The 27,111-nt window shown below is 50.5% G+C and overlaps 1 protein-coding gene and 1 long non-coding RNA gene across 9 annotated transcripts in view; one reads left to right on the forward strand and one right to left on the reverse strand.

Moving 5' to 3' along the window:
• Positions 1–24,954, forward strand: part of FAM193B (family with sequence similarity 193 member B) — a 35,269-nt gene extending 10,315 nt beyond the window's left edge. For 3 of the 8 annotated variants that reach the window (XM_024246999.3, XM_063724415.1, XM_024247003.3), the window contains 9 exons: positions 5,610–5,747; positions 6,545–6,779; positions 7,906–8,293; positions 12,001–12,199; positions 13,116–13,355; positions 19,527–20,547; positions 20,700–20,775; positions 22,643–22,740; positions 24,569–24,954. In XM_024246999.3, the coding sequence (XP_024102767.2) occupies positions 5,610–5,747; positions 6,545–6,779; positions 7,906–8,293; positions 12,001–12,199; positions 13,116–13,355; positions 19,527–20,547; positions 20,700–20,775; positions 22,643–22,739 (2,394 nt within the window). In that variant the 3' untranslated portion in view covers position 22,740; positions 24,569–24,954. Of the gene's footprint in view, positions 1–5,504; positions 5,748–6,190; positions 6,345–6,544; positions 6,780–7,905; positions 8,294–12,000; positions 12,200–13,115; positions 13,356–19,526; positions 20,548–20,699; positions 20,776–22,642; positions 22,741–24,568 lie in introns of all 8 variants that reach the window. The other 5 variants (XM_054556282.2, XM_024247006.3, XM_024246998.3 and 2 more) reach the window with 3 other exon arrangements.
• On the reverse strand, positions 15,426–24,571 carry LOC129059641 (uncharacterized). The gene is made up of 3 exons (XR_008525671.2): positions 22,949–24,571; positions 19,354–19,673; positions 15,426–17,975 (listed from the first exon to the last, which is right to left on the reverse strand). It is a non-coding gene; the product is annotated as an uncharacterized LOC129059641 (long non-coding RNA).
• Positions 24,955–27,111: the final 2,157 nt, after the last annotated feature.

A 27,111-nucleotide genomic window follows, 5' to 3' on the forward strand; every position in this document is an offset into this window, starting at 1 on the left:
TTGTTAATATCACCACCAATTTCATCAGGAAAGTCTTCAAGTATTTGGAAGCTGTCAAACTCATGGTGGTGGATGCAAGTTTCAGAATTCTAATTTTCACTTGAAAGCTTGCATTTTATATCATTGACCACAAATACTGTCAGTTGTTTTCCTTGAAGTGACAGGCTCATTTTATTCAGTGTTCATTTTTTTGAGAAAATGTCTGCCAATACCCAAGTCTAAATAGTAAGTCATTCTTTCAGTTAAAAAATGGTGTTCCATGAAAAAAAAGTGGCTTCCTCTTCCTTTGATTTTATCTTTTATCCAGGAAAAACTAGAATGCCCTAACTTAATGCTTCTCAGGCCAAGACAAAAAAGTCTTGGGCCTGATCTGGTAAGGGAGCAGAGATAATGGTTCTAATGGCTACAGATGCCAGCCCCCTAGGCCGTAGAGTGCACCTAGAGCTCACTTGGGCCCTTCACTGCTCTGGGGATGTGCATGCTACAGCATGGATCCCTTGTGAGTAATCTCACACTCTCCAGAGATTCTGGTTGTGCTTAGAGTGAAGAAAAATTATCTTGGAGCTTTTTTGAGGACATCCAAAATCAGTAGAACCCCCAGAACTTTTCTTCCCTCATCTTTTGCCTAAGGCTAGACCTGCATCCTCAGAGGCTCTGAAATTTAAACTGAGGTGAGCAGGAACAACGGGCTGCTGCCCAGGGCTGCTGGATTCAAGAATCAGTTCCATCAGCCTTTGTGATGAAGAAAAATGGTTGGAGTTTTCATTCATTCGATGAACATTTACTAATCATGTTCTTTGTGTAGGAATACTGTGCCAGGTGCTAAAAATACAGCTTGGGAGCAGCTGATTGAAAGTCTGGGTTGACTGACTTTTCAGGGCATAAGGGGTCATGAATGCCAGAATTTGGGAAATGGCAGCAGATCACAGTCAAAGGGAACTCTGAACCAAGAGCTTTTCTCTGCCAAAGCAAAAATTTGAAGGAACCAGTGGCATTACTGACTATAAACGTAACATCTCTAGGGCTTGGGATTCTCATCACCCTCTAGCAATTAAAGTGGAGATGAAAATAGCAGAGGAAAGTTCCCAGTTCCACAAGGCATCATACCCAGGGGCAGGCACCAGGGCCTAGAGTTAAGACATCAGCTTTAGGGGTGGTCCCCTCAAACTGCCTGGGCCTGAAAGAAGTACTGAAGTGTACCAAACTCAGAGAGGACAGTGGATAAACTAGTCTTCAATGTAGACTTAGAACAGAACAGCCAAGGGGTTTGGATAATAGATTGAGTGCCTACAGCCTGGATCCCTTGAGCTAAGTGCTTTGTATCTCTAATGTGACTTAATCCTGCGGGCAGCTTTATGCAGCATGGGTGGTATCATCACTCAGTCCTGTGGGTGGCTTCAATTAGAGCTTAATTAGCTTTTCAGGCCCTGTGTTTCTTGCTTTAACTAGGAGACAACCTATCCTGTAAAGTCACTTCTAGTGATGGCTAATCTCATTTATTTTGTGTACCATTTTGGCTCTAGGGAGAGTCACATTATTTCCATTAACTGGGGGCATCTCATTATAATCCCTAAAGAATGCATCTTTTACTCTTAACGCGGTTAAGATTGGAACCATTCCAGAGGTCAGGTGGACAGATGGGCCTTTCTCTGTAGGCAGCAGTAATTTCAAGCAGTGTCTCATTGGACTGCCTGCCGGCTGCATTGCCATGGGGACACCTAGCAAATCTGAGCTCTCTACCACATGCCCCACTGAGTCCATGCCTCAAGCCAGGCCCTGTGCTGCACTGTGAGGGATCCAGACAGGAATCAGACCTGGCACCTGCCTCTTGTAGAAGGGATGGAAGATACAGGTAAATAAATTGTGCAGAAGGCACAACTACTGTAACCAAGGCACAGTGTACTAGGAGGAGATGGGAGAGGAGAAGTGAATTACAAGAGGAGAAAGCCTAGAGGAGGTTGGACTTAAATTGGGCCTTTAGTCTCAGCTAGTCATTGGAAAAACATGAGAAGAAAGTGGGTTTTAAGCAAGGGATCACCTTTAGCAAAAGCATGAAATAGAAAAAGGCAGAGATTATTTTGGGAACTTAGGGAATGACTTCATGGGGTTGAGGGGAGAGATTAAGATTTCTAACAAGTCAGTTTAGATTCATCATATATGAGAGACTCACGTTTGTGTAAAATGCAGTGACCATTTATTGTTTCCTATTGTTCCTGTCGTGTTAATGATTAATACTATGAGCAACATCTATGTGCCTAGCACTGGACTAGGTGCTTTATCACATTTATTTCTCACAGCTGACCCTACAAATTAGGACTCAATCTCATTTTACAGGTGAGCAAACAGAGAGGGTAAGTAGAACTAGCCCAGTGTCATACAGCTGGTAAGTGATAGAGGCCAGGATTAATGCCAAAGCCAGTATTGTTTCCACTGCGCCCCAGTGCCTTCCCACAAGTACTTTGGCACTAAGTGCAGTCACACTGATTACACACTTAATTTATAAGAATCGTGTATTTGCTTTTAAAAACAGAAAACACACGTATCATACGTTTTATTACACATTTGAATTATTGTTTATAACTACAAAACCATATACAGTCATTCCTCCACATCTGTGGATTCAACCAATTGTGGGTAGAAAATATTCAAGGAAAGAAAAGGATGGTTGTGTCTATACTGAACAAGTATAGACTTTTTGCTTTGTCATTATTCCCTAAACAATACAGTATAGCAGCTATTTACATAACATTTACATTGTATTAAATATTATAAGTAATCTGGAGATTGTGGGAGGGTATGCATTGGTTATATACAAATATGACACTATTTTATATCAGAGATTTGAGTATCTGCAGATTTTGGTATCTGGGGGTTGTCCTGGAACTGATCCCCCATGAGTACTAAGGGATGACTGTATATTGTGCTTTATAGGCCACATAAAGAATTTCAGGCTGGGCACAGTGGCTCACGCCTGTAATCCTAGTACTTTGGGAGGCCGAAGCGGGCGGATCACGAGGTCAGGAGATGGAGACCATCCTGGCTAACACGGTGAAACCCCGTCTCCACTAAAAATACAAAAAAATTAGCCAGGCGTGGTGGTGGGCGCTTGTAGTCCCAGCTACTCGGGAGGCTGAGGCAGGAGAATGGCGTGAACCCGGGAGGCGGAGCTTGCAGTGAGCCGAGATCGCGCCACTGCACTCCAGCCTGGGCGACACAGCAAGACTCCGTCTCAAAAGAAAAAAAAAAAAAAAGAATTTCAAGAATAACTATACAAGATTTTAATTGTATGTACTGACTTTCAAACCTAGCATGCAAATGAAACTGTTGTAGTAAAATTACATGTCCTGGTGCTCGCCTTGTGGTCATCATCATGGCAGGAAAAGGGACTCTATCTAGAGTTACTGTGGCACTTCGTAGCTATGGAAAGTTTCCTCTTTGCCTTAATTTCTCTGAATACCATCCTTCTCTATCAACGTTCCACTCCTGCAGTTGCCATTAAACAACTGTCTTGCTCATTGAAATGTTCCCTTGGCAGAGACTGATTTAGGCTGTATCTTTTGTGAGTTCCACATGTAAAATTTCTGTCTCTCTGGTACTCTTTTTCTAAGTTCCTTGTACTTCCCAAAGGTTTCATTATGCTTCTGGTACTACTGTTTGGTTCCTTTCTTTTTTGAGAAACCAAGGAACCAAGTCAGTGTAATGGTAACATTAGAGGTTTAAGGATACCCTAATGCTAAGTCATTATGAGAAAGTAATTTCATGGGAGAAAAATGATGGCATTATTTTATTGGTAGGATGAGGGTGATGCCCTTATTATTCCCATAGGCCTCTGCAGACACATGTTACGCAGTGTTGGGTAAGTTTGGAAGGTATGTCAGTTAACTACCATTGCATAACAAACCACCTCCAAAACCTAATGGTTTAAAACAATACCACTTTCTATCTCTCATGATTCTGCTCTTGGCTGGGCTCACTCATGTTTCTCTGATCAGCTGGCCAATCAGCTGGGAAGACTTCGCTTTCTCCACAAGTCTCTCACATCCCTCCAGCAGCTAGCCTGGTCTCGCTCTCAGGCCATGGCAGAGGTTCAGGAGCGAGCAAGCCCAGCCGTGCATGGAAACAAGTGGAAATGCATACACACCTTTCAGGTTTATGGCTGGCAGCCTGTTTGCTAACATCCCGTTGGCCAAAGTGACATAGCCAAGCCCAGTGTCAGAGTGGGGGCAGATACAAAGTTGCAGGATATAGGAAGCTATTAATTGGAGGCATTAAATGTAATCAGTCTCCCAGTCAGGACCCCTCAATGTGAAAGCAAACCTACAGACTTATATTTCTTTTTTGGAGACGGAGTCTTGCTCTGTCGCCCAGGCTGGAGTGCAGTGGCTCGATCTTGGCTCACTGCAAGCTCCGCCTCCTGAGTTCACGCCATTCTCCTGCCTCAGCCTCCCAAGTAGCTGGGACTACAGGTGCTTGCCACCACACCCAGCTAATTTTTGTGTATTTTTAGTGGAGACGGGGTTTCACTGTGTTAGCCAGGATGGTCTCGATCTCCTGACCTTGTGATCCGCCCACCTCGACCTCCCAAAGTGCTGGGATTACAGGCATGAGCCACCGCGCCCGGCCTGAGTTATATTTCTAAGTCAAGTTCGTCATAGAAGGAAAAAAAAAAAAGTCCAAATAATGACTGTATTAGGCCTATGCTATGGGCATACATAGGGTAGACACTTTACCTGCTACGTAGTGATGATCCTTAAAACAACTCTGCAAGGTAGGTAGGAATTGGAGCCCAGAGAAGTTAAATAACTTGCTCAAGGTCACCCAGCCAGTATGTGTTCAGGCAGGGATTAGAATGCATATCTGTTTGATTTCAAAGCCCAGATTGTTTTCACCATACTCACTACCTCTCAGGAGCACCAACCAGAGCCTTACCTTCTCTCTGACACAATTTCCCATTGAGTTGATGCTTTCTGACTAGCTGTACAAACGCCTCCTCCAAAATGTTGCTGCGATCCTAAGAGAATTGTGCAATTCTTCAGAAAACCCACACATTCTCCTAAACTGTCCACTGACTAAAAGCATTCTTTCCTTCCAGATGGGCATTGGTCCCTGGGCTGCAGAGGCAGCCCAAGAATTGTGCCCGCTCCCAGCCATTGCCAGAGAGGGAAGGGCCATCTTCTCTTTAACCTTCAAGATTTGGGGATGTCAGAGAATTAGGACATTTGAGCATGAGTTTTGGAGTCAGACTCACTAGGGTTCAACCACTCGCTAGCTTTATAACCTTGGGCAACTCATTTAACTTCTTGAAATCTGTTTCTTCGTCTTAAAAAATGGGAATAAGAACACCTCGTTTGCAGAGCTGTTACAAGGACTAAATTTTAATTATGTCTAAAAAGTGCCTAACCCAGTGCCTGGCACGTAATAAGTGGCATTACTAATATTGTTACCATTATTTTGAAGGAGAGCCTTTCCCCTCCTGGGAAACCCTGTTTCTGTCTGTTGGACAGGTCCCCCCTGCGTCCAGCCAGCCTGTGCAGACTTGCTGCCTGCTGTGTCACCGGGAACGCAAAGGCTGGGAAGAAAGCCCTTCTCAAAATGGACTGGTGTTGCAGGGTGAGAAGCTGCCCCCTGACTTCATGCCAAAGCTCGTCAAGAATCTCCTAGGCGAGATGCCTCTGTGGGTCTGCCAGAGTTGCCGAAAGAGCATGGAGGAAGATGAAAGGCAGACAGGTCGAGAACATGCAGTGGCGGTAGGTAACCACCGACAGGGGTCCCTGAATGCAGGAGGGCTCCTCCCCAAGGAAGTCAGGCTGTTCCCTGTCCTCAGGTGGCTCTCCTTGGGCAGCTCCCTTGCCCAGGCACTGAGAGACTTCTGGTCTGCACTGGCACAGCATTGGCAGCTCAAATTCAGATTTGGGGGAAGAAGAGAAACTTCTGGCAGCCCACCGGTCAGTCCCTCAGGGTGGTCTGTGCACAGGATGAGGGCCCACTCATAGGTACTGGTAGATCATGAGCCTGCTGCCTTCAGCTCTGTGGCAGCTTGAAAGCCAACCAGTATGACATGGGAGACGGAGATGAGTTTGAGGGTCTGAAATGTGCCCTAGTTAGAAGGACAGACACTTGGGAGTCATTTAAGTCTGCTGTCTCATGAATCACGATGGCCAGACTTTCCTCATTTCTCACGTCGCTGCAGATCTTCCCTTTCACCCAGGAACAGTTTAGCTTCAGGACTCCTGGTCAAAAGGCGCTTCCTGTCATTGGCCGCTCTCTACTCCCCAAAGGCCTGCAGTTCACAGGCAGTCTCTGCCCCTACCAGAGTCTCTCTCCCCAGTCTCCACACATTGCATGTAAGTGGGACCACCACAGCCCTTTCCCAGCAAAGGCCTGGCCCTCATTTGTTCTTATAGCCGGAGTTGTATTCATTGTGTTTTTGCTATGGCACATGGCCTGGAGGAGAAGGAGCTCCCTCAAGAAAAGCTGAGGCAGCAGAGGGTCAGCTCTGATGCTTGCTGTTTGACCGTGAGCCTTTTTCCTCCCCCTTCTCCAGATCTCCTTGTCACACACATCCTGCAAATCACAGTCTTGTGGAGATGACTCTCATTCGTCCTCGTCTTCCTCTTCATCATCCTCATCCTCGTCCTCCTCTTCCTGCCCTGGGAACTCAGGAGACTGGGATCCTAGCTCGTTCCTGTCGGCACATAAGCTCTCGGGCCTCTGGAATTCCCCACATTGCAGTGGGGCCATGCCAGGCAGCTCTCTTGGGAGTCCTCCTACCATCCCCGGTGAGTCTCCACGCTCGGGAGAGAGCCAGGCCCTATAAATGTGGACAGCTGTGTTTTCCTATCCATTTTGTTCAAACAAATCATAAGACTGGTTACTAAAATAAGTAAAAGTGGAACTGTTCTGGTGGAAGCAGGGGCAGCTTAGACCTTGACTATCTCTGGAACTCCTTTCCTCACAACTCTGAACTTGAAAAATACTGCTAATAGGAAAACGTTTGCCTCTCAAAGTTGTCATTGGCTCTGGTAGTTCACACTGGATCAAGAGGGCACCCGGTGAGGTCTGTCTGAGTAGAAAGTGGAGTTGTAGGACTTAGATCACCTGACCCCTGCAGCACCACAGAAGACCTGGGCAACCTTGTCTTCCTAGGCCTTGATTTCCCCACCTAAGAGATGGGTATAAAAGCACTGAATTTAAATGCCCAAGAGATTGGCAGTGTAAGCCGTAATGGTTATTAGCTAATTTAGCAGCTGTGTAAGTCTTCTTTGACCCTGAAATAACTCTCAGAGACCCAGAGACAAAACTCTTGGGTTATTGGTTTATTATGTAAATATGATTTACTGTCATACTTATGAAGGAGCTGAGTTCTTCAAAGTGGGGCTGCCCCCAGAATTATGAATGTTAAGCAATATATATAATTCCATTAATTTTGGTACATAAGCTAGAGAGTCATCAGAACCTTTTTCCCCACTTCTCTGAAATCTGGGGCCTTCAGGGGTCTGGCATGCCCTGCTGCTTTGGTACACGTGGCACAGAGGCAGAGCCTGGGCCTGCTGCTCCACTGGCTTCTGCAGATCATCCTCCAGGCCTGAGGAGCACCTGTGTACAAGCAGATCCTAGAGAGACCCTGAGAGACAGAATGCATGTCCTCTGCTCATGCTGCAGAAAAGGCATGGGGCCTTCTGTGGAATCAGCATTCCTAGTACCTTCTTGCTTGGGCCTGGGCTCCTTGAGCCTGCTCAGCTGTGTTGCTGCCCACATAGAATCTTCTCCAGCTCCAGGGTCCCCTGTGCTGAGAGGCTGTGCCCTCTGGTCACAGAAGCAGGATGCTGTGGCAGTGAGCCTGCGGGCTTTCCTTCCCAAGTCTGGGCTCCCATTCTGACCCCTTTCTCCTTCCTCTGCCCACAGGTGAGGCTTTCCCTGTCTCGGAGCACCACCAGCACTCAGACCTCACTGCTCCCCCTAACAGCCCCACCGGCCACCACCCCCAGCCAGCATCTCTAATCCCGTCTCACCCCAGCTCCTTTGGCTCCCCGCCCCACCCACACCTGCTGCCCACCACCCCGGCAGCACCTTTCCCTGCCCAGGCTTCAGAATGCCCTGTTGCTGCTGCCACCGCCCCCCACACTCCAGGGCCATGTCAGAGCTCCCATCTACCCTCCACCAGCATGCCACTCCTGAAGATGCCCCCACCATTCTCGGGGTGCAGCCACCCCTGCAGCGGGCACTGTGGTGGGCACTGCAGTGGGTCTCTCCTCCCACCCCCGAGCTCTCAGCCACTCCCTAGCACTCACAGGTAAGTGTGCTGCATGAAGGGCAAACTCTCTACCCACTTGAACTTAGAATTTTGGAAAATTTGGGAGTAACTTTGAGGTGGCAATTAAAAAGTAGACTATGTCTTTCCTTTCATTATTTTTCCAGTTGTAAAGAAGTATGTGTTTTGGCCTGGCACAGTGGCTCACACCTGTACTCCTAGCGCTTTGGGAGTCCTAGGCAGGAAGATCACTTGAGCCTAGGAGTTTGAGGCCAGCCTGGGCAACATGGCAAGACCCCCCTCTCTATAAAAAATTTTGAAAATTAGCCGGGCGTGGTGGCATGCAACTGTAGTCCTAGCTACTCAGGAGGCTGAGGCAGGAGGATTGCTTGAACCCAGGAGTTTAGGGTTGCTGTGAGCATTGATCATGCTACTGCACTCCAGCCTGGGTAACAGAGCTTTAAAAAAAAAAAAAAAAAAAGTACGTGAGTTTTTTTTGTTTTGTGTTTTGTTTTGTTTTAACTTGGAACAATTTCAGAAATGTATAAGGAAAAAAATGTCTTCACAACCTAAACTACCACTGTGGTATATTTTCACCATGTTTCTGTATGTAAATAACATAATTAGATATTTGATGTACCTTTTATGTAGTAGTAATTTTTTAACATTATGTCATGATCATTTCTCCAGTTAAAATTCTTCAAGAAACTTTTCAATGGCCATATAATGTCTTACTGTATAGCTCAAGCATACTTTATCATTCCCCTATTCCTGGATATGTAGGCATTTCCAGTTGTTTAACCATAATGAATGAGACTGTAATAAGCATTCCTGCACCTAAATCTGTTTGAATGAGAAATCATGTCCTTCAGGGAGATTCCTAGAAGTAACTCTTAAGTACTAAGAAAGGTTATACTAACATATATTTGAAAGAGAATTCTTTGGAGAAGATAGAGGTATATTTTTATGTTAGAAATCAGATCTGTGTTTATCATGCATTTCTATTTTCCTATTGGAAAGTCTCCTGTGTCTGACACATGCCGGGTTGACGGTGTCTGCAGTCTGCCACCCGCCGGTTTTCACTTAGCGTTGCCTCCTCAGCATATTTATGTTCTCGTGTGGTGTTCTTAGCCCCTAGCTTCAAAGGCTGGAGAACATCGACCGCAATTCGTGTTATTGTTCTCCAGTTGCTGAGCATTTGGGTTATTCCGACATTTTAACATTACCAACAGTGTCTCTAAAGATGTCTTTGCTTAAAGTCTTTTTCCTCTTTTGGATTTTTCTTGGAATCAAGTTCTCAGAATGAAAAAAGTTACTAGTTAAAGGCTGTTTAGGTGTTTTTTGTTCTCTTTGAGGGTTCTTAATACACATTAAAAACTGCTATCTAAAGGGGTCTCCAAATTGATGTAACCACCAGTGAGTGCTGGTTTCCCATATTCACGGGCACACTATTTTAATTTTTCTAAAATCAATTTTGTGGCCTGGTGCCCAGCTCATGCCTATAATCCCAGCACTTTGGGAGGCCGAGGCAGAAAGATTGCTTGAGCCCAGGAGTTGGAGACTATCAAGGGCAACATAATGAGACCCTGTCTCTACAAAAAATTTAAAAACTAGTGGGGCATAGTGTGCATGCCTCTAGTTCCAGCTGCTTAGGTTGCGGGGGCTGAAGTGGGACAGGATCGCTTGAGCCTGGGAGATACAGGCTGCAGTGAGCTGGCATCGTGCCACTGAACTCTAGCCTGGGCAACAAAGTGAGAGCCAGTCTCAAAATAGAAAATAAAATCAATTTTGCTGGCCAGGCGTGGTGGCTCATTCCTGTAATCCCAGCACTTTGGGAGGCTGAGGCGAGCAGATCACAAAGTCAAGAATTCCAGACCAGGCTGGCCAGCATGGTGAAACCTCATCTCTATTAAAAATACAAAAAAAAAAATTAGCTGGGCATGGTGGCGTGTGCCTGTAGTCCCAGCTACTCAGGAGGCTGAGGCAGGAGAATCGCATGAACCCGGGAGGCGGAGGTTGCAGTGAGCCGAGGTCGCACCACTACACTCCATCCAGCTTGGGCAACAGAGTGAGACTCTGTCTCAAAAAAAAAAAAATCAATTTTGCTAATGCAATAGATAATGAATGGATGGTTTAGAACAAACTTCTGTAAGCATCACTGATAATGATTCCTGCCACCATCTTTTTTAATCCATGTCACATGCTTAGCATCCTTTCTAGCAGCAGAGAGGGCTGCTTTGGACTGCCCTGGAAGCTGGGCCTCCACACAGCTCCTTGAGATCCGTCCTTGCTCTCTGTTCCCCTGCCACCTCAGCCTCAGCCCAGCATTGGGACCAGCCCAATGGGTGCTTCAGCAGCTCATGGCCCAGCCTAAGGCTTCAGCTCTGCCTGGCTCAAATTATGGGATGTTTCAGGCATATGTCTCATTCTTACCCTGGGAAAATATTCTGTATTACAAGATATCCCAGTGCTTCCTGAAATCCAGAGGCAGGACAGTACAGTGGAGAGAATATGAGCTTTGCATAGAGAGAAACGTGGGCTTGAGTTCCACACATCTCCCCTGCCTGCACCCACCATGTACCCCTTCTCAGGGCACTGTGCACACCTCACTTTATCCTCCTGTTTATCGTGCATCATTGTCATGGTCTGTTTGCATCCTTGAGTCCCGGCCACCTGTTGGGCAAAGCAGTCAAGTACTCAGCTTCACTCTCTACCACTGCAAAGTGGGGATAATGACACTTATTTTGGAGGACTTGGGGGATGGTTAGAAATAATGTGCCGAGGCCGGGCACGGTGGCTCACGCCTGTAATCCCAGCACTGTGGGAGGCTGAGGCAGGCGGATCACTAGGTCAGGAGATGGAGACCATCCTGGCTAACACCGTGAAACCCCGTCTCTACTACAAATACAAAAAAATTAGCCGGGCGTGGTCGCGGGCGCCTATAGTCCCAGCTACTCGGGAGGCTGAGGCAGGAGAATGGCATGAACCTGGGAGGCGGAGCTTGCAGCGAGCCGAGATCACGCCACTGCACTCCAGCCTGGGCGACAGAGCGAGACTCCGTCTCAAAAAAAAAAAAAAAAAAAATGCCGACTCTAGAACCTGGCACAAACAGTGGCTCTTATGGTTGGTGTCCCAGAAGTCACTTGCTTTTTCTCAACTCCGTGCCCTGTGGTTAAGGCAGCTCCACCCATCTGCTCCAGAGCACCAGAGTCTGCTCAGAAGCACCTTAGAGAGTGAAAGGAGACTGGCCTCATGGATAGCCCTGAGTGTTCCAGAGGAGCCGTCAGCCCACTAACGGGTTCAGGCCTATTTATTGAGCACCTGCTGTGTGCAGGGTTGTTAAACTACACACTGGGACCCAAAAACTGAAGCAACACGGCCCCTGCCCTTGAGGCGTGCAGTCCAGTTTAAGAGACAAATGCGCAAACAGACCATGACAGTGATGCACAATAAGCAGAGGATGGAGTGAGGTGTGCACAGTAACCTGAGAAGGGGTGCATGGTGGATGCAGGCAGGGGAGGCATGGGGAAACCTTTCCAGAAGAGCCACATTTGTGTTTGGGATGGGCCTTGAGGGACAGTGCAGGTGTTCGCCCTGTTCAGGTGAGAGGTGCAATGTAGTTGGACCGCCTGGGACCTCTGTGGAGTGGGGCAAGTGAAGGGCGGTCAGGATGGCAGGTGGTGGTTGGGATGCTTCCTGGGCTTCTGCATCACCCTCCCTCACCTCTGGGCCTTCCTCCCCATCATCAGGGATCCCGGGTGCAAGGGGCACAAGTTTGCACACAGTGGCCTGGCTTGCCAGCTGCCCCAGCCCTGCGAGGCAGATGAGGGGTTGGGTGAGGAAGAGGATAGCAGCTCTGAGCGAAGCTCCTGCACCTCGTCCTCCACCCACCAGAGAGATGGGAAGTTCTGTGACTGCTGCTACTGTGAGTTCTTCGGCCACAATGCGGTGAGTGAGCCTGCCCAGGCCAGAGAGGGCTGGGGGCCAGCCAAGGTGAGCAAAAGGAGCACCCTGCTCTCCCCAGAGACCCCGTTGCTCACGGTGGTAATTACTGCGCTGGGGCCATGAGTCCTTGCACCTGCGTCCGCTCGCTTGCTCCTCACAGCACATTTGTGAGGTAGGGGTTTTTAAAGATTTTGCTACCTTTGCTCTTCTCGTGGTTTCTCTTAAGATTGACTTTTTTTCCTTAGGCAAAAGGAAAGGAAATGGCAGAGAGAAAGCTATGATTCTGATGAGTATGTATACGTGTGTAATCCCAGAGAAGTGAACGCTTGGGAGTGATGAAGGCAGAGTGGAAGCAAAAAGGCTCTCAGTCCCCCAAGTGTGACAGCCAGCCGAGGGACAGGCCGTGAGCACAGACGGCGCCAGGAAGGAGGCTCAGATCAGAGGGCATGCTGGCTCTGGCCAGGGGGAGAAAGCAGTGCAGAAGTCTCATAAGGTGAAGAGGAGAGGGCCGCTGGTTAGGGTAGAGCAGCTGAGGATAGAAGAAATGAAAGTAATTAAATTGCTAGTCACCTTTGAGCTAGGGGTTATCCTCATTTTAGAGATGACAAAATTGAGGCTCACAAAAACTTGGTGACTCGCCCAAGGTCATACAGCTTCCTGGTGACGAAGCCCAGGCTCCAACTTGCTTTCCTGGCTCCCCAGTCAGTGTTTGCCCAGCTCTGCCCTGTTCCCTCCTAGTCCCTTCACCCACTGCCGCCTGGATTCAGCCTGGCTGAGAGGGTGAAGCCATGTGGCCTTGGTGGCTAATGGTAGAACAGTTGTCTTGCTTCTCATCACATACTTGGTGCCAGTGGGTGGGAGTACTATGGGCTTCCCAGGCTCAGGGTGTAATGTCAGCACCTCCCCCCCCCCCACCCAGCCACCCGCTGCCCCGACGAGTCGGAACTATACCGAGATCCGGGAGAAGCTCCGCTCGAGGCTGACCAGGCGGAAAGAGGAGCTGCCCATGAAGGGGGGCACCCTGGGCGGGATCCCTGGGGAGCCCGCCGTGGACCACCGAGATGTGGATGAGCTGCTGGAATTCATCAACAGCACGGAGCCCAAAGTCCCCAACAGCGCCAGGGCCGCCAAGCGGGCCCGGCACAAGCTGAAAAAGAAGGTGGGTGTAGGGAGAGCCCAGCTCTGCCGTCTCTCCTCCCTGAGGACCCTCGCCCCAACCCCCAGGACTTCTGGGGCATGAATGATGCTGGCTGCCAAAGGCCTCAGCTTGGCTCACTGTTCTGGGAAGGTCTGAATGAGTTTGGGAGGCATCAGGGTCAGGGATCCTGGGGGCAAATAACTGGAGGAAAAAACGTGTCGTGGCCTGAGAAGTTGCTTGCTGGATTCCTCCAAGCTGAGGACTTGCTTCAGTCAGTCATTTATTCATTCAGCAAACACTTCTACAAATACTGGCAGCCAAAGTGTGACACAGTTAATTTCTCACCCAGGAGAAGCTGTCCAGTGGGGAGACTGACACAAAACTGGACAAGCATATTAGCATGTGACAAGTACTGGGATGAGGGAAGTCCCCCATCCTGCCTGGAAATGGCTTTACAAGAGGCTGACTGTGAGTACAGACTCCTCAGGAGGGCCCTCCTGGCAGCAGGCATGGCACATTCCACAGCAGCTTGACAGCCAAAACTGAGCAGAAGAGAGGCGGGATGGACAGTGTTGTTGAGGGAGGGCCTCTGAGGACTTGCGGAAGAGCTTTGGCTTTATCCTACCGGTGAGAGAAGTCACTGACGGTTTTAATCAAAGAATGCACTTGGTCACACCTGCATCCTAAGATTATGCCGTGGCCAAATGGAAGGTAGCTTAAAGGGTTCCAGGCAGGAAGACCTTGAGTTCGATGCCTCAGGCAGGAAATGCAGGCCAAGGGAGAGATGATTGATGGTGGGGCCAGAGAAGAAGAGAGGGATTTTCAGAGGAAGCCGAAGTGATGGGCCTTTGATCTGATGGCAGGAGAGGGAGATGGAGGCAAGGGATGTCTCCCAGGTGTTTGCTTGGTGACCAGCAAGATGGTGGTGCCTTTCACTGAGCCAGGATGGGATTTGCAGAAGACAGTGAATTCAGTTGAGGCATGTTGACTCGAAGGTTCCCGTGAGACATCTAAATGGAGAAGTGCAGGGCTAGCATTTACCAGCACAGAGATGTAATTGAAGCCAGGGGAATGAACCAGGCCTCAGGACTGAGGACAGAACCTGGTGATCTATTCCTGGGCAGCCCTCCTGCCAGATGAGCCCTGGAGCTTGATGGCTTGTCCCTTGTGGCTTCATTACCTCTTCACCTGCCTACTCCCAACTGCATCTGCACAGTGACACGTTTAGGAGCCCAGCATCCGAAGAGATTTTGGTGTAACAACCAGCTAGTTTTAGTTCCTGGGTGGTCAAACAGCCCTAGTGCTTTGGAAAGCAGAAGTGATTCACTATCTTTTTTCAGCCCCAAGGACAACCAGGATCCTTCTCCCGCCGCCTGAAGTAGTGAGCCAAGGGGTCCCACCGCTGCCTTCTGAAAGTGGTCAGCACTGTCTTTCTCCCATGCAGTCACCTGGCCAGAAAGGCTCAGTGGGCTGCAGTAGTCTCTGGCCTTTCCTGGCTTCTTAGGACAGTGGTTCCCAGTTAGGTCCCCAGAGAGCACATCCGGCAGTTCCCAAGTCTGGTGTGCTTTTCCTAAATATGTGTGCCCAGATGTCTCTTCCCCTTTACTGATAATGCTATCTTCTCTCACTTTTTCTTCTGACAAACTTTCCTTCCAAGTTCAGTTCAGCTGTTTCCTCCTTCATAGCCATCCTTGGGTAACTTCCATTGTACTCCCAACCCACCTCACATATCTGGAGGCTCTGCTCACTCATCCCACACTGCACAGCTCCTGTCTGGCAGGCCCAGGCAGAACCAGGCAGCCCTGCCTTTCCAGACTTAGTCGTGGGGCTGCAGGCAGGGACAGACACGCAATGGCAGCGTCATGCATTAAGTGATTATGGTCATTATCTCTGTAGACAGCAGCCTCCTCCCTTGTCTCCCTCCACCTCCTGGACTTCACAGTCTGGCTCTCCACCAAAGCCCAGCTGCTCCTTCTCTCCCGCCTCAGGAGATGGAAAGAGCTGTGTCTCTCTGCTCCCTTCTCCCACTGCCAGCCCGTGACTCTCTCACCTTGTCTTTGTGTCTTCTGTCTACACGAAGGTGAGAGAGACTCTCTCACCTTGTCTTTGTGTCTTCTGTCTACATGAAGGTGAGAGAGTCATGGGCTGGCAGTGGGAGAAGGGAGCAGAGAGACACTCACCCTGCTTCTTAAAAACTGCACCCCTGGCTTTGTCATCTGTGACTTCCTAGCCACTCCTCCACATCCACTGAAGACTCTCCTGCCCTGTTCTCTTCTTCCCAGGTCAATCCGTTTCTCACTCACTTGAATGGAGTAAGCATTGCTAAGTATTGGTAGGAGGGCAGGCAAATTGACCCATCACTCACTCACTCACCAGTACTCAATTCCTTGTCCCGCTGTCTTTCCTTCAGACCCACTCAGAAACACCGCAGCCCTGGGTTCCACCCCAGCCTGGCTCTCCCTTTCTACAGCTCAAGAAAACCACGAGTGAATCTGTGGCAGCCAGCCGTGTGGGCTCCCAATTGCTGACTTCCCGTGTTGCCAGGCGGGCCTCTCATGGTTCCCTGGGCTTCCTGTACCTTAGCACGTCCATTCCCCACAGTCCTTCTGTCAGGCCTCCAGTCTTCTCAAACCGCTAGGCCTTCCGAGCCCACACCTTATTTTTTGGCAAATAACCTCACTTTCTATTTCAATGAGGAAAAAAGCCATTGTACAGGGATTCTCCCACTGTTTTGCCATTCCCACCTGCAAACATACTTTCTTCCTTGTCATGAGTCACCCTTTTCCCGCCTTAGGCCTGTGCGGTACTTTCTTGACCCCCTCAGCCCAGCAGCAGGCTCCTGGTCTAGCTTAGCCTCTCCTCTGTGCTGTTCCCATCCACATTTCATTGTACCCACCACTCTTTTTTGGAAGCAAACTGCTCCTTGAGCCTGTTACCCCTCTCTCAACCCCTCCCCAGCCTCTTTCCTCTCATCACAGCCACATTTCTTGAAAAATGATATCTGCATTCACTGTCTTCACTTCCACCCATTAGCTCACTGCAGGCGGTTTTCTACCCACACCCTCTCCAGAGGCACCGGTGACTTTTTTGTTGCCAAATCCATCCTCCTCTGCTGTTCCCATCGTGTTAGTCCACTAGAGAATATCTGGCGTTTGTGTTTGTTCTCCTTTTCACGCATTGTCTTTGGCTCCCCTGTCCTCAGCCAGGCAGGAAAGGGCAGGGGGAGTGCCATGTTCTCCAGATGTCTTGCCTGCCTCTCTGACGTCCTTTCTGTCTCCTTTGTGAGCTCCTCGTCCTCCACTTGGCCCTCCTTCATGGGGACACCTCCCTGGGAAAGAGGTGCCATCTAGAGACAGCCCAATAGTGTTTCCTCCCCGCCCTGTACATCCACATCTCCAACTGCTACTGGACACCTCCTTGTGGATGTCCCACAGGTATCTCGGACTCTGCACATCCAAAGTTCAGCTTGTTGTCTTTCTCCAAACAGGCCTGCTACCCCTTCTCTGTTGTCTGTCTAGTCAATGGCACCGCCTCCCACCCTGTTGCCTGAGCCGGAGCCCTGGGCGCCAGCCTGGGGAGTGCATCATAGTGACCCAGAGCAGCGTGCCTGGAACTGGATCTCAGTTTGACACTTGGCTCTGCCACACTTGCTGTATGACATTGGGCAAATCACTTAACCTCTAAGCCTCAGTTTCTTCATCCATAAAATGAGAATAACAGAACCTAAGTCATAGATTGTTGCGGGGATGAAATGGAGCGATGCATGGAAAGGTTGGGCAGAGTGCCTGGCAGGTGTGAGTGCTCAGGGAGTGGGGCTGCTGTGGCAGCCATAGTGGCCGTCAATGTTTCTCTGACTTTTCTCATTCTGTCTCCCTACCCAGCGCCAAAAGCCCTATCCATGCCACGTCGCTGATAGCTCAGACCAGTCCACTGCTCTCCACCCTATTGCCACTACCTTAAAAGCCATCAGTGGCTGGACATTGCCCTCAGGCACAAACACTGTAGGGCCTGCAGGGCCCTTCACGATCAGCCCCTGCCAGCTTGCCAGCTTTCTCTCTCAGCCTCTCCTTTCTGACCTTTCTGCCCACCTGCCCCACCCAACCCCCACATCCCCCAAAAAATCTGGGCTACAGCTGTACCTCTGAATGATTTGCATTCCCAGAAGATACTGAGCTTTCCCATTTCCAGCCTTTCCGCTTGCTATTCCTTCTCTCTAGAAAATGCTTGTCTCACTGCCTCCAGGATGATCCCACTCCCCATTCTGTGCTCAGTGCAGATCCTGCCGCCTCCAGGAAGCACTCCCTGGTGACCCAGTCTGTGTTGGGAGCATCTCCTCTAGATTCCCAGATCACCCTGTGCTTTCTTCCATGCAGCACTTGTCACTGTCACTCTGAATTCAACAGGCTGTTTGCTGTTGTCTCCCTCAGCAGACTAAAGTCAGTGAGGCAGAGAATGTCTCACGTACGCTAAGCTCACAGGGCCTGGCCTGCTGCCTCACAGCCTTGATGGTCGGTAAATGGTCATCAGATGGAATTGAGAAACATAGGAACTTCTGAAGATCAGGCCTGGGTGTATTGTCCTGGCTCTGCCACTTCCTAGCCACCACCTCCTCCTGTTCTTTCCAAAGTCGAGGTTTCTCACCTGTAAGCAGAGGGTCATGATGCAGCAAAGACAGTGGCGAGGATTAAAGGAGACATCTATGGGAAGTGCTCACGGTACAGAGCAGAAAGTGTGTGTTTCTGTGCTTTCTCCTCTGGCTTCCAGAGTGTATATGGTTCCATATCATTCCCTCCACACCAGTAGTTGTCAAACTTTTTTTGTTTGTTTGTTTTTTGTTTTTTAAGCAGCCAAACTTTTCTGTGAAATCTATGTGGTGCTGGGGGAGCGAGGTGAAGGGCCCGTGGTCCTCGTTGGTCCAACCCCAGGGCCTCTGAGCCCTACTCACAGCTAGAAATGCTGCTGCAGACCAAGCTGCTCCCTGAGGGCCATGAAGCCCAGCCCCACCTTCGCACATGGGAAAGCACCCCACACAGACTCTCAGCTGTCCTCATACTGACCCTGGAATGTAGAGATACCTCTTCTTCCTAATTTACAAATAGGGAAAGTAAGGTTCAGAGAGAATAAGTAATTTAAAAAAAAAAAAAGAGAGAATAAGTGATTTGTCCAAGGTCCCACAGAACAATTGACTGTAGTCCATTGTGGAGCCAGGGTTCACAAAAGATAAGTGCCTGCTGGGACACAGGGTCACCCTCTTTACATTGACTCTGAGGTTGTAGCAAGCCCTGGTTTCTCTCACCAGCTGCCCTTTCATGTTTCTCTTCCTCCATTTCCAAATCAGCTGGAAGTACAGGAGGCAGTGGGAGTCAATGGCGCCAGGCACACCACAGCAACCTCCTTCCCGAGGGTTTTGTTGTCTGCCTCCTGTCTCCCTCTAAAGGCATCGTTGGCCTTGAGGTGGGATGGAGAGGTTGGGGTGACTCAGATCCCACAGACTTTAATTTTCATTCCCTAGATCCAGATCTATCAAAGCCAACTGGCAGGGCCTGGCCTCTCTGAGCCTTCCAGGCCTCACCTGGGCAAAGGAGCAGCTCTCACATCTTGCTGTGTAGGCCAGTGTGGTTGTCCATGGTATGCCATTGGGCACACTCTAGGTGTGGCCTTGATTACTTGAGACCAAGTGTGCAGCAAGTGGCCTTTCTACGGGAACACCACCCTCTTTGGTAATACCCAGACATAGCATCAGGAAGGCACATGCCCTCCCAACCAGAGTAATCTCATCTACCCCCACACCTGCCTCCTGTAAGACCCCGTGATGGCATGGCTTTTTCCCCACCACCCGCAGGGGTGGAGAAAATGCCTCTCTAGTAGTGGTCTTCACATGCATCCCCACTTTGGCTTTACTCCAGAATTATTGTCCCCATTTTGCAGATTAGTCCACTGAAACTGGGGCTCTGGGTGAACAAGCTGTAAAAACCCTACCCTCTGTGGGTGTGACTACCCCTGCCCCCAGGACACGTACCTGTCTGGCTGCAGTTTGCCCTCACTCCTGCAGGGTGGGTAAGCAGGCTAGGAGTTTAAGGCTTTGCTTCCAGCAAGTTAGTGGCAAAGCTGGGCCCCAGGCTGATGGGTCAGGTATCACATTGTGCCTGGCAGTTGACAGCCTCCTTCTAAAACTGCCTCTTGCCTTGGCAGGAAAAGGAGAAGGCCCAGTTGGCAGCAGAAGCTCTAAAGCAGGTGAACCGTGTTTCTGGAAGCCGGGAGCCAAGGCCTGCCAGGGAGAGGCTCTTGGAGTGGCCCGATCGGGAACTGGATCGGGTCAACAGCTTCCTGAGCAGCCGTCTGCAGGAGATCAAAAACACTGTCAAAGACTCCATCCGTGCCAGCTTCAGTGTGTGTGAGCTCAGCATGGACAGCAATGGCTTCTCTAAGGAGGGGGCTGCTGAGCCTGAGCCTCAGAGTCTACCCCCCTCAAACCTCAGTGGCTCCTCAGAGCAGCAGCCTGACATCAGCCTTGACCTGTCCCCTTTGACTTTGGGCTCCCCTCAGAACCACACGTTACAAGCTCCAGGCGAGCCAGCCCCACCATGGGCAGAAATGAGAGGCCCTCACCCACCATGGACAGAGGTGAGGGGGCCCCCTCCCGGTATCGTCCCCAAGAACGGGCTCGTGAGGAGACTCAACACCGTGCCCAACCTGTCCCGGGTGATCTGGGTCAAGACACCCAAGCCGGGCTACTCCAGCTCCGAGGAGCCAAGCTCAAAGGAAGTTCCCAGTTGCAAGCAGGAGCTGCCTGAGCCTGTGTCCTCAGGTGGGAAGCCACGGAAGGGCAAGAGGCAGGGCAGTCAGGCCAAGAAGAGCGAGGCAAGCCCAGCCCCCCGGCCCCCAGCCAGCCTAGAGGTTCCCAGTGCCAAGGGCCAGGTCGCTGGCCCCAAGCAGCCAGGCAAGGTCCTAGAGCCTCCCAAAGTAGGCAGCTGTGCTGAGGCTGGAGAGGGGAGCCGGGGGAGCCGGCCAGGACCAGGTTGGGCTGGCAGTCCCAAAACTGAGAAGGAGAAGGGCAGCTCCTGGCGAAACTGGCCAGGCGAGGCCAAGGCACGGCCTCAGGAGCAGGAGTCTGTGCAGCCCCCAGGCCCAGCAAGGCCACAGAGCTTGCCCCAGGGCAAGGGCCGCAGCCGCCGGAGCCGCAACAAGCAGGAGAAGCCAACCTCCTCCTTGGGTGAGTGCACCAGGAACCGAGCGGCTGACCCCCTACCCCAGCCAGGCCACGGGGTGGAGGGGCAGCCTTTGTGTGTAGGCAGCGCTGCCCCCAGAGCATAACCCCAGAGGCCTGGCCATGGGCACTGAGCCCTCCTGGCTGTGTCTTCCTAGACGATGTGTTCCTGCCCAAGGACATGGACGGGGTGGAGATGGATGAGACTGACCGAGAGGTGGAGTACTTTAAGAGGTAGGTGTGGGCTGCCTGCTCTCCCACTTGTGGAGGACTCCAGGTCCTGCCCACACTCAAGCCCTGTGTTGTGCCTCAGGCCTCAGAAAGGCCTGCTCCCTTGGCCCTGACCCCTTGGGGAGGCTCACCGTCCCCTCAGGCCCTCTCCCACCAGCCTGCCTGCCGAAAACCCACAGAGCCACTGGGCAGGATGGCACATCTGGGAAGGTGCAAGAGATAGGAGGAGGCATGTCAGGCCCCAAGAACCAGGGCTTTTTCCAGCTTTATTCACTTTGTGTCTTCACTTGTACATTCTCTGCTTTGCCTGGGCTGAGGTCAATGAAGCAATCTAGACCAGGAGTCTGGCCATGAACATGCAGCCTACTGATAAATGGCATAGAGTTGGGGAGGATAGAAGGGGTGGGGGCTGGCCAGGAGGCCTTCCCAGGAAAGGTGGTAACCAAGTTGAAACCTGAAGAGTAAGAATGAGTTGGCCAGATAAGATGAAAAGGTATTCATGCCAAGGGGGCCAGTGAGTACAAAAGATTAGGGTGAAAGAAACACGGCATACAGTCACCCTCCATATCTGCAATTGAAAATATTCAGAAAAAAAATAGCAATACATTACTAAATAATGCATATTTTTTAAAAATTAGTATTTTTGGCCAGGTGCGGTGGCTCATGCTTCTCATCCTAGCATTTTGGGAGGCCGAGGCAGGTGGATCACCTGAGGTCAGGAGTTCAAGACCAGCCTGGCCAACTTGGTGAAACCCTGTCTCTACTAAAAATACAAAAATTAGGCAGGTATGGTGGCACGTGCCTGTAATCCCAGCTACTCGGGAGGCTGAGGCAGGAGAATCGCTGGAACCTGGGAGGCAGAGGCTGCAGTGAGCTGAGATTGGGCCACAGAACGAGACTCCGTCTCAAAAAAATACGTATTTTTACAGGCAGTGGCTCATGCCTGTAATTTCAGCACTTTGGGAGGCCAAGGCGGGCGGATCACTTGAAGTACTTGAGGTCAGGAGTTCTAGACCAGCCTGGCCAACATGGTGAAACCCTGTCTCTAATAAAAATACAAAAATTAGCTGGGTGTGGTGGCGGGCGCCTGTAATCCCAGCTACTTGGGAAGCTAAGGCAAGAGAATCGCTTGAACCTGGGAGTCAGAAGTTGTAGTGAGCCAAGATCGTGCCATTGCACTTCAGCCTGGGTAACAGAGTAAGACTCTGTCTCAAATAAATAAAAATATAATAACTACATAGCATTTACATTGTATTAGGTATTTTAAGTAATCTAGAGATGATTTAAAGTATATGGGAAGGCCAAGCACAGTGTCTCCCACCTGTAATCCCAGCACTTTGGAAGGCCAAGGTGGGAGCATCACTTGAGCTCAGGAGTTCAAGACCAGCCTGAGCAATATAGTGAGACCCCATCTCTTATTTAAAAAAATAATAGTAATTAAAAAAAAAAAAAGTATATGGGAAGAGCAGTGCAGGTTTTATGCAAATAATACACCATTTTTGTATAAGGGATTTGTGCATCTGCAGAGTTTGGTATCTGGGTAACTAATCCCCAGCAGATTCAGAGGGACGACTGTACTTAAGGGAATGACGGAAGCCAACCCAGCAGAGCTAGAGAGTCAAACACCAGATGAGAAGGAACTGGAATCCCAAGGCAGTTTCACTGTCTTCATACGTAGTTCCCTGGGCCCGGTCCAGAAGCCCCCAAGCCAGCAAAGCTCCTATGCCTGCTGAACCCTAACACCTGAGAGCCAAAGAGGTTTTGTAGAGAACCTGGTTTCTTAGTGATGGGGACATGGTACCTTAGGAGTCCAGTGAGCAAAAGAAGGAACCTCTGATTGTGCTTCTCATTTGTCCCCCAAACCCAACAGGTTCTGTTTGGATTCTGCAAAGCAGACTCGTCAGAAAGTTGCTGTGAACTGGACCAACTTCAGCCTCAAGAAAACCACTCCTAGCACAGCTCAGTGAGGTACAGAGACCCCAAGAGTTACATCCACTGCCTCTCCCTGTGCTTGGCCACCCTCTCTATACGCCCACCAGACCATTCTGTGCTCTGGGGCACAGGGAGTTGGACTTTGGGCGTGGGAGCCCTGGCTTCTGTCTGCATCCCACAGCAATGGCACAGCTGGCTACAGCCTCCAAAGGTCTAGGCCCCATCTCCTCCTACAGCCACTCACCTGTAGGCCTCTGTTCTTCTATTACTCCTCCCTGGGCCCTCCTGCCCATGCTCCTGAAGGTCTCCTTCCTGGACTGGCATCTCCTAAGGCATAACCATCAGGGTCTTAACCAGCTGATTTCAAAAGTGCCCAGGTAGCCATCAGACCCATGGGGCTGCCCTCACCCTTGATGTTATCAGTCCTTGTGTCAAGTCCCACTTCCTGCCCTGGGCTCCTCAGTGTAGGCTACCAAGGTGCTTCCCAGCTGAAGCAGTGTAAGAAGGGGCCAGCCCTGAGTGAACATCGTGGGGGTGCAGATGGGCTGGGCCGACGCCTTGTGGGTCATTTAGGCATGGAGGAGTTGATGGGGGCTACCCAAAGCAGGACAATGAGGATATTGGTAGCCACACTGCTTCCTAGAGGAAGAGACCTGGGTGCCAGATGGCTTTGGCACCCCTCCCATCCACCCACACAGGTCCTTTTGTCTGAAACAATGATGTACCAGATGATGATCTGGACTGGGAACAGACAACTGGAGAAGGCACTGTGCCTGGAACCCTATTGATGAAGAGAAGGGCAGCTAGCAGGCAGACCTTGGGCTGGGGGCTGAGTGGCTCTGCAGTTTCATATCTCAACCCTCAGCTGCGTCCCTGGGGTCAGGCCTTTTCTGGCTGGCAAGCACACAGCTGTCCTGGAGACTATGGAAGGCTGGGGCAGGCAGACTGAACTCACAAACAACTCACTTCCCCCATGATGGCCCCAGCTGTCTTTCTCCTCTTTCCAGTGCCAGGCCAGCTCCTCTCTGGGCCTAAGCAGCAAACTTCCTGGACCCTCAGCTCCCCAGGGGCAGCTCAGAGAGCCTGCAGCCAGGACAGCCTTCAGAGCTGGGGCTCCCTGTGACCCTTGTGCTGCGCCAGAGTCCGGACTGTCTTCTTTACACTCATTTTAGTCCTCCTCTGCTCTGAAGGGGTTGGGCTCAGTCAGCCCCCTTTGTCAAATTGAGATGCCTACAAGCCCCAGAAGCATCTTCCAGATCCAAGGTGCCCTCCTGCCGCTCTTCTCCACCTCCATGGGAACCAGGAGTAGCAGGAACCCCAGGCACTTCATCTGTTATCCCTACTGAGAGAAAAGAGATCGCATTTCCTCCCACAAGCCCAGTTCTGTCATCCAAGAAATCAAATGCAACTGTCTCCTTCCACTGCCTCCTCTTGACCCTTTTTCACCTGGTCTGGCCTCTTTTCCAAGATAGGAGATGCCCCTCTCCCCACCCCCTAGTAAGCACTCTCCTTTGACCCTCTTCACCCTCCCCTGGGCTGTGCACCTACAGTCAGAGGCAGGAGCACAGCTGCACAGCTGGCCTCCCGGCCCCTGCTGATGGACAGCAAGTGCCAAAGTCTGGATCTACTCAAGGATTGTCCCATACCTTGTCAGGATCCCGGGACTGGGGCTCTGTCTCCCAACCCGTTAACCTGCATCCTCTGCTACAGGTGATCCAGGGAATCTTCAACATTTTCAGCCCGGGGAACAAAAATAGCAGCCAGCTGTTTCTGCTACCAGAGATCCATGGGTACCCAAATGGCATGGGGAGGCTGGAGCATGGCCCATTGCTTACTGTGATTCTGCTCTTTTTTTCTTTCTCAGGCCCTGCCCAGGCTGAGCTTCTTCAGGGCGTCCTGAGGCCCCGACTGCCAGCTGAAGGCCTACAATTTTTCCCTCCGTGTGCCCCACCCACCCGTCCAAGACCCTCTCTGCTCCCCACCATCCTGGACCAACCAAAAGCTGAACGGATGCCACACTGTGCTGGGGCCCCTTGACCTCAGCAGAGCCGCTTCCTGGTGCTACGCAGCCTCCACACTCAGAGCCCGTGGACTGGGCTGGCCTAAGGGCCAGGGCTGATGGTACTGCTGGCCCAACACTGCTCTCTTTGTGTTTGGTTTTTTTGTTTTTGTTTTTATTTTTTTCCAATTCTTTACTTTTGATACTGTGAAGATCTTTCGTGCCGAAAGATAAAGCAACATTTGGACACAGAGTTGGCATGTTGGTGATTTGTGGGTCTGGGCGGGGAGGGAGTTGAGGGTGTGCTCAGAAGCATGGGCTCTCCCTTAGTCACTAACCCTAGCATGCGCCATGCATTAGCAGTTTGGTGCTGTTGTCCCATTTTACAGGTGAGGAAACTAAAGCCAATAGGAAAGTGACTCAGCTCAACTCAGTCTGGCCAATTAGGGTTGAGTGCAGACTGGTATGACTCTGGCATCTGTGCCCTTTTCTCCTGTTGGGAGGTCTCTGGTATGTGAGCCTGGGGCAGCCCCTTCCCCACTCCTTCTTGTTTCCCTCTTTGCAAGATGGGTGAGTTGGAGGGGTTGAAGTTGGTCTCTGTGCATCTGGATGTGAGAAGAGGTCTAGGAAAGACCCTGAGGCCTTCATGGATCTGTAGCCTGGGCCATCGAGGCCCCTCACACTGCACACAGTCAGGGGAAGTTGGGGGTAAATTGAGTTTTTTATAAATTAGATCTGATTTTCCAGTGGGGGTGGGACATATAGCTGAGGGCTTGAGAGTTAAGAGGATAATGAACTCTTCTGTAAAGTCAGGCAAACTACCTCATCCCCCGAAATGGATCTGGTTTGTAAATTTGGATTTTAATACAATGAGTTTGCCCAAAATGCCCCTCACACACTTGTGTCCAAACTCCATGCCCCAAATTTAGTTTTCGCTCCTAAAACCAACTCGAGGTTACGTGGGGAGCTAACAGGGTCACTAAGAGCCATGTATTTGGGTGTTGTGAGCAGGACCAGAAACCATGTCCTCCTCCATCTCTCCCAGGTTGAGACCCACCATGGGACTGGCAGTAAGCACCAGCTTCTTTATTTTTTTATAGAGATGAGGTCTTGCTATGTTGTCCAAGCTGGTCTCGAACTCCTGGCTTCAAGCGATCCTCCTGCCTTGGCCTCCCAGAGAGCTGGGATTATAGGAATGAGCCACTGTGCCCAGCCTAAGCTTTCTTTACTAAAGAAGAGAACAGCAGTGCCCACAGACTTCACAATTCCTGGTCCCTGGCCTTTCCCAATCCCCAAGGGAAATGTGGACACTTCCCTGTGAAACCTCTCTCTGTATATTTCTTGGCTGTGTTCCCCTCTCCCATGGACTCCTGTACTACACTCCTGCCATGCATTTGAACTGGCAACACTACCTAAAATTCTGCTTCATTCAAAATTTGCAGGTCTGATCAAGCAGCCCATCTACCTACACAAACAGACTTCTGTGGCATTTGGGACCTTCGTGCCTAGGCCCCTGACTCCAGTACTTGTTCCAGCCATGCTGGACGACCTTCCTCTCCAGTTAGGTCCCACAACCTCAGGTCTCCCAACTTTCACATATTTTCCTCCTCTCAGTTTACCCTTTTTTCATGAATTCCTGTGTATCCTTCACATCACAGCTAAGAGGCCATTGTACTATGAAAACTATGATACTTCCAAAAGCGGTATCTTGTCTTAAGATCTTTCTCTTTAACTTCAAGACCAGTTATCTATGTTTCTAGTCTCAACTAATCCATAAGCTCCTCGCACACCAGGTATGTGTCTTGATTATCATCTGCTTGAGCGCAGTGCCAATGCCCAGCACACACTCTTGAAGGAAAGAAAGCACAGAGCTGACCAAGTCATTCCTCAGAAGTCTCTAATAAAGTTGAAACCACTTACTCTGACAATCACAGCAGGCATGCTCTGGTCGCAATCTCCTTTTCTGGCCTTAGGTCCGGCTCCCCCATCCCACCCTAGCCGCAATGCTGTTGCCTGGTGAATCTGTGTACTTGCACATCGCCAGACCTGTATTCCTGCAGCGCCCTGGCCCAGGACGCCTCTCCTCTCCCGGCCTCAGATTCCCACGCTTCCCTGGAAGCGCCCCCCAGACAGCTCTGTTAGAGCATTTACAGTAACAACCGTTTACATTTATACAGGGCCTCCCAGTTCAAAACAACTGCCATCCGTATCTGATGCGTGCCCCACCAGTGAACGTAGGTGTCACACAGGCGCAGTCAGGGAGGCAGGGTGCGTCGAGCGGTTTATCCCGCAATCCCGGCGTCCGCGGCAGGGATGGAAGCGCAGGCGGCCCACGCAAACTCGGCCCGGAGCTCCGGGCCCTAGAGGACGCACTGTCCGCCGGCAGGGGCGTGCCCAAGACGCCATGC

Source organism: Pongo abelii, chromosome 4 (genome assembly GCF_028885655.2).
Source record: "Pongo abelii isolate AG06213 chromosome 4, NHGRI_mPonAbe1-v2.0_pri, whole genome shotgun sequence".
Lineage (NCBI taxonomy): Eukaryota > Metazoa > Chordata > Mammalia > Primates > Hominidae > Pongo > Pongo abelii.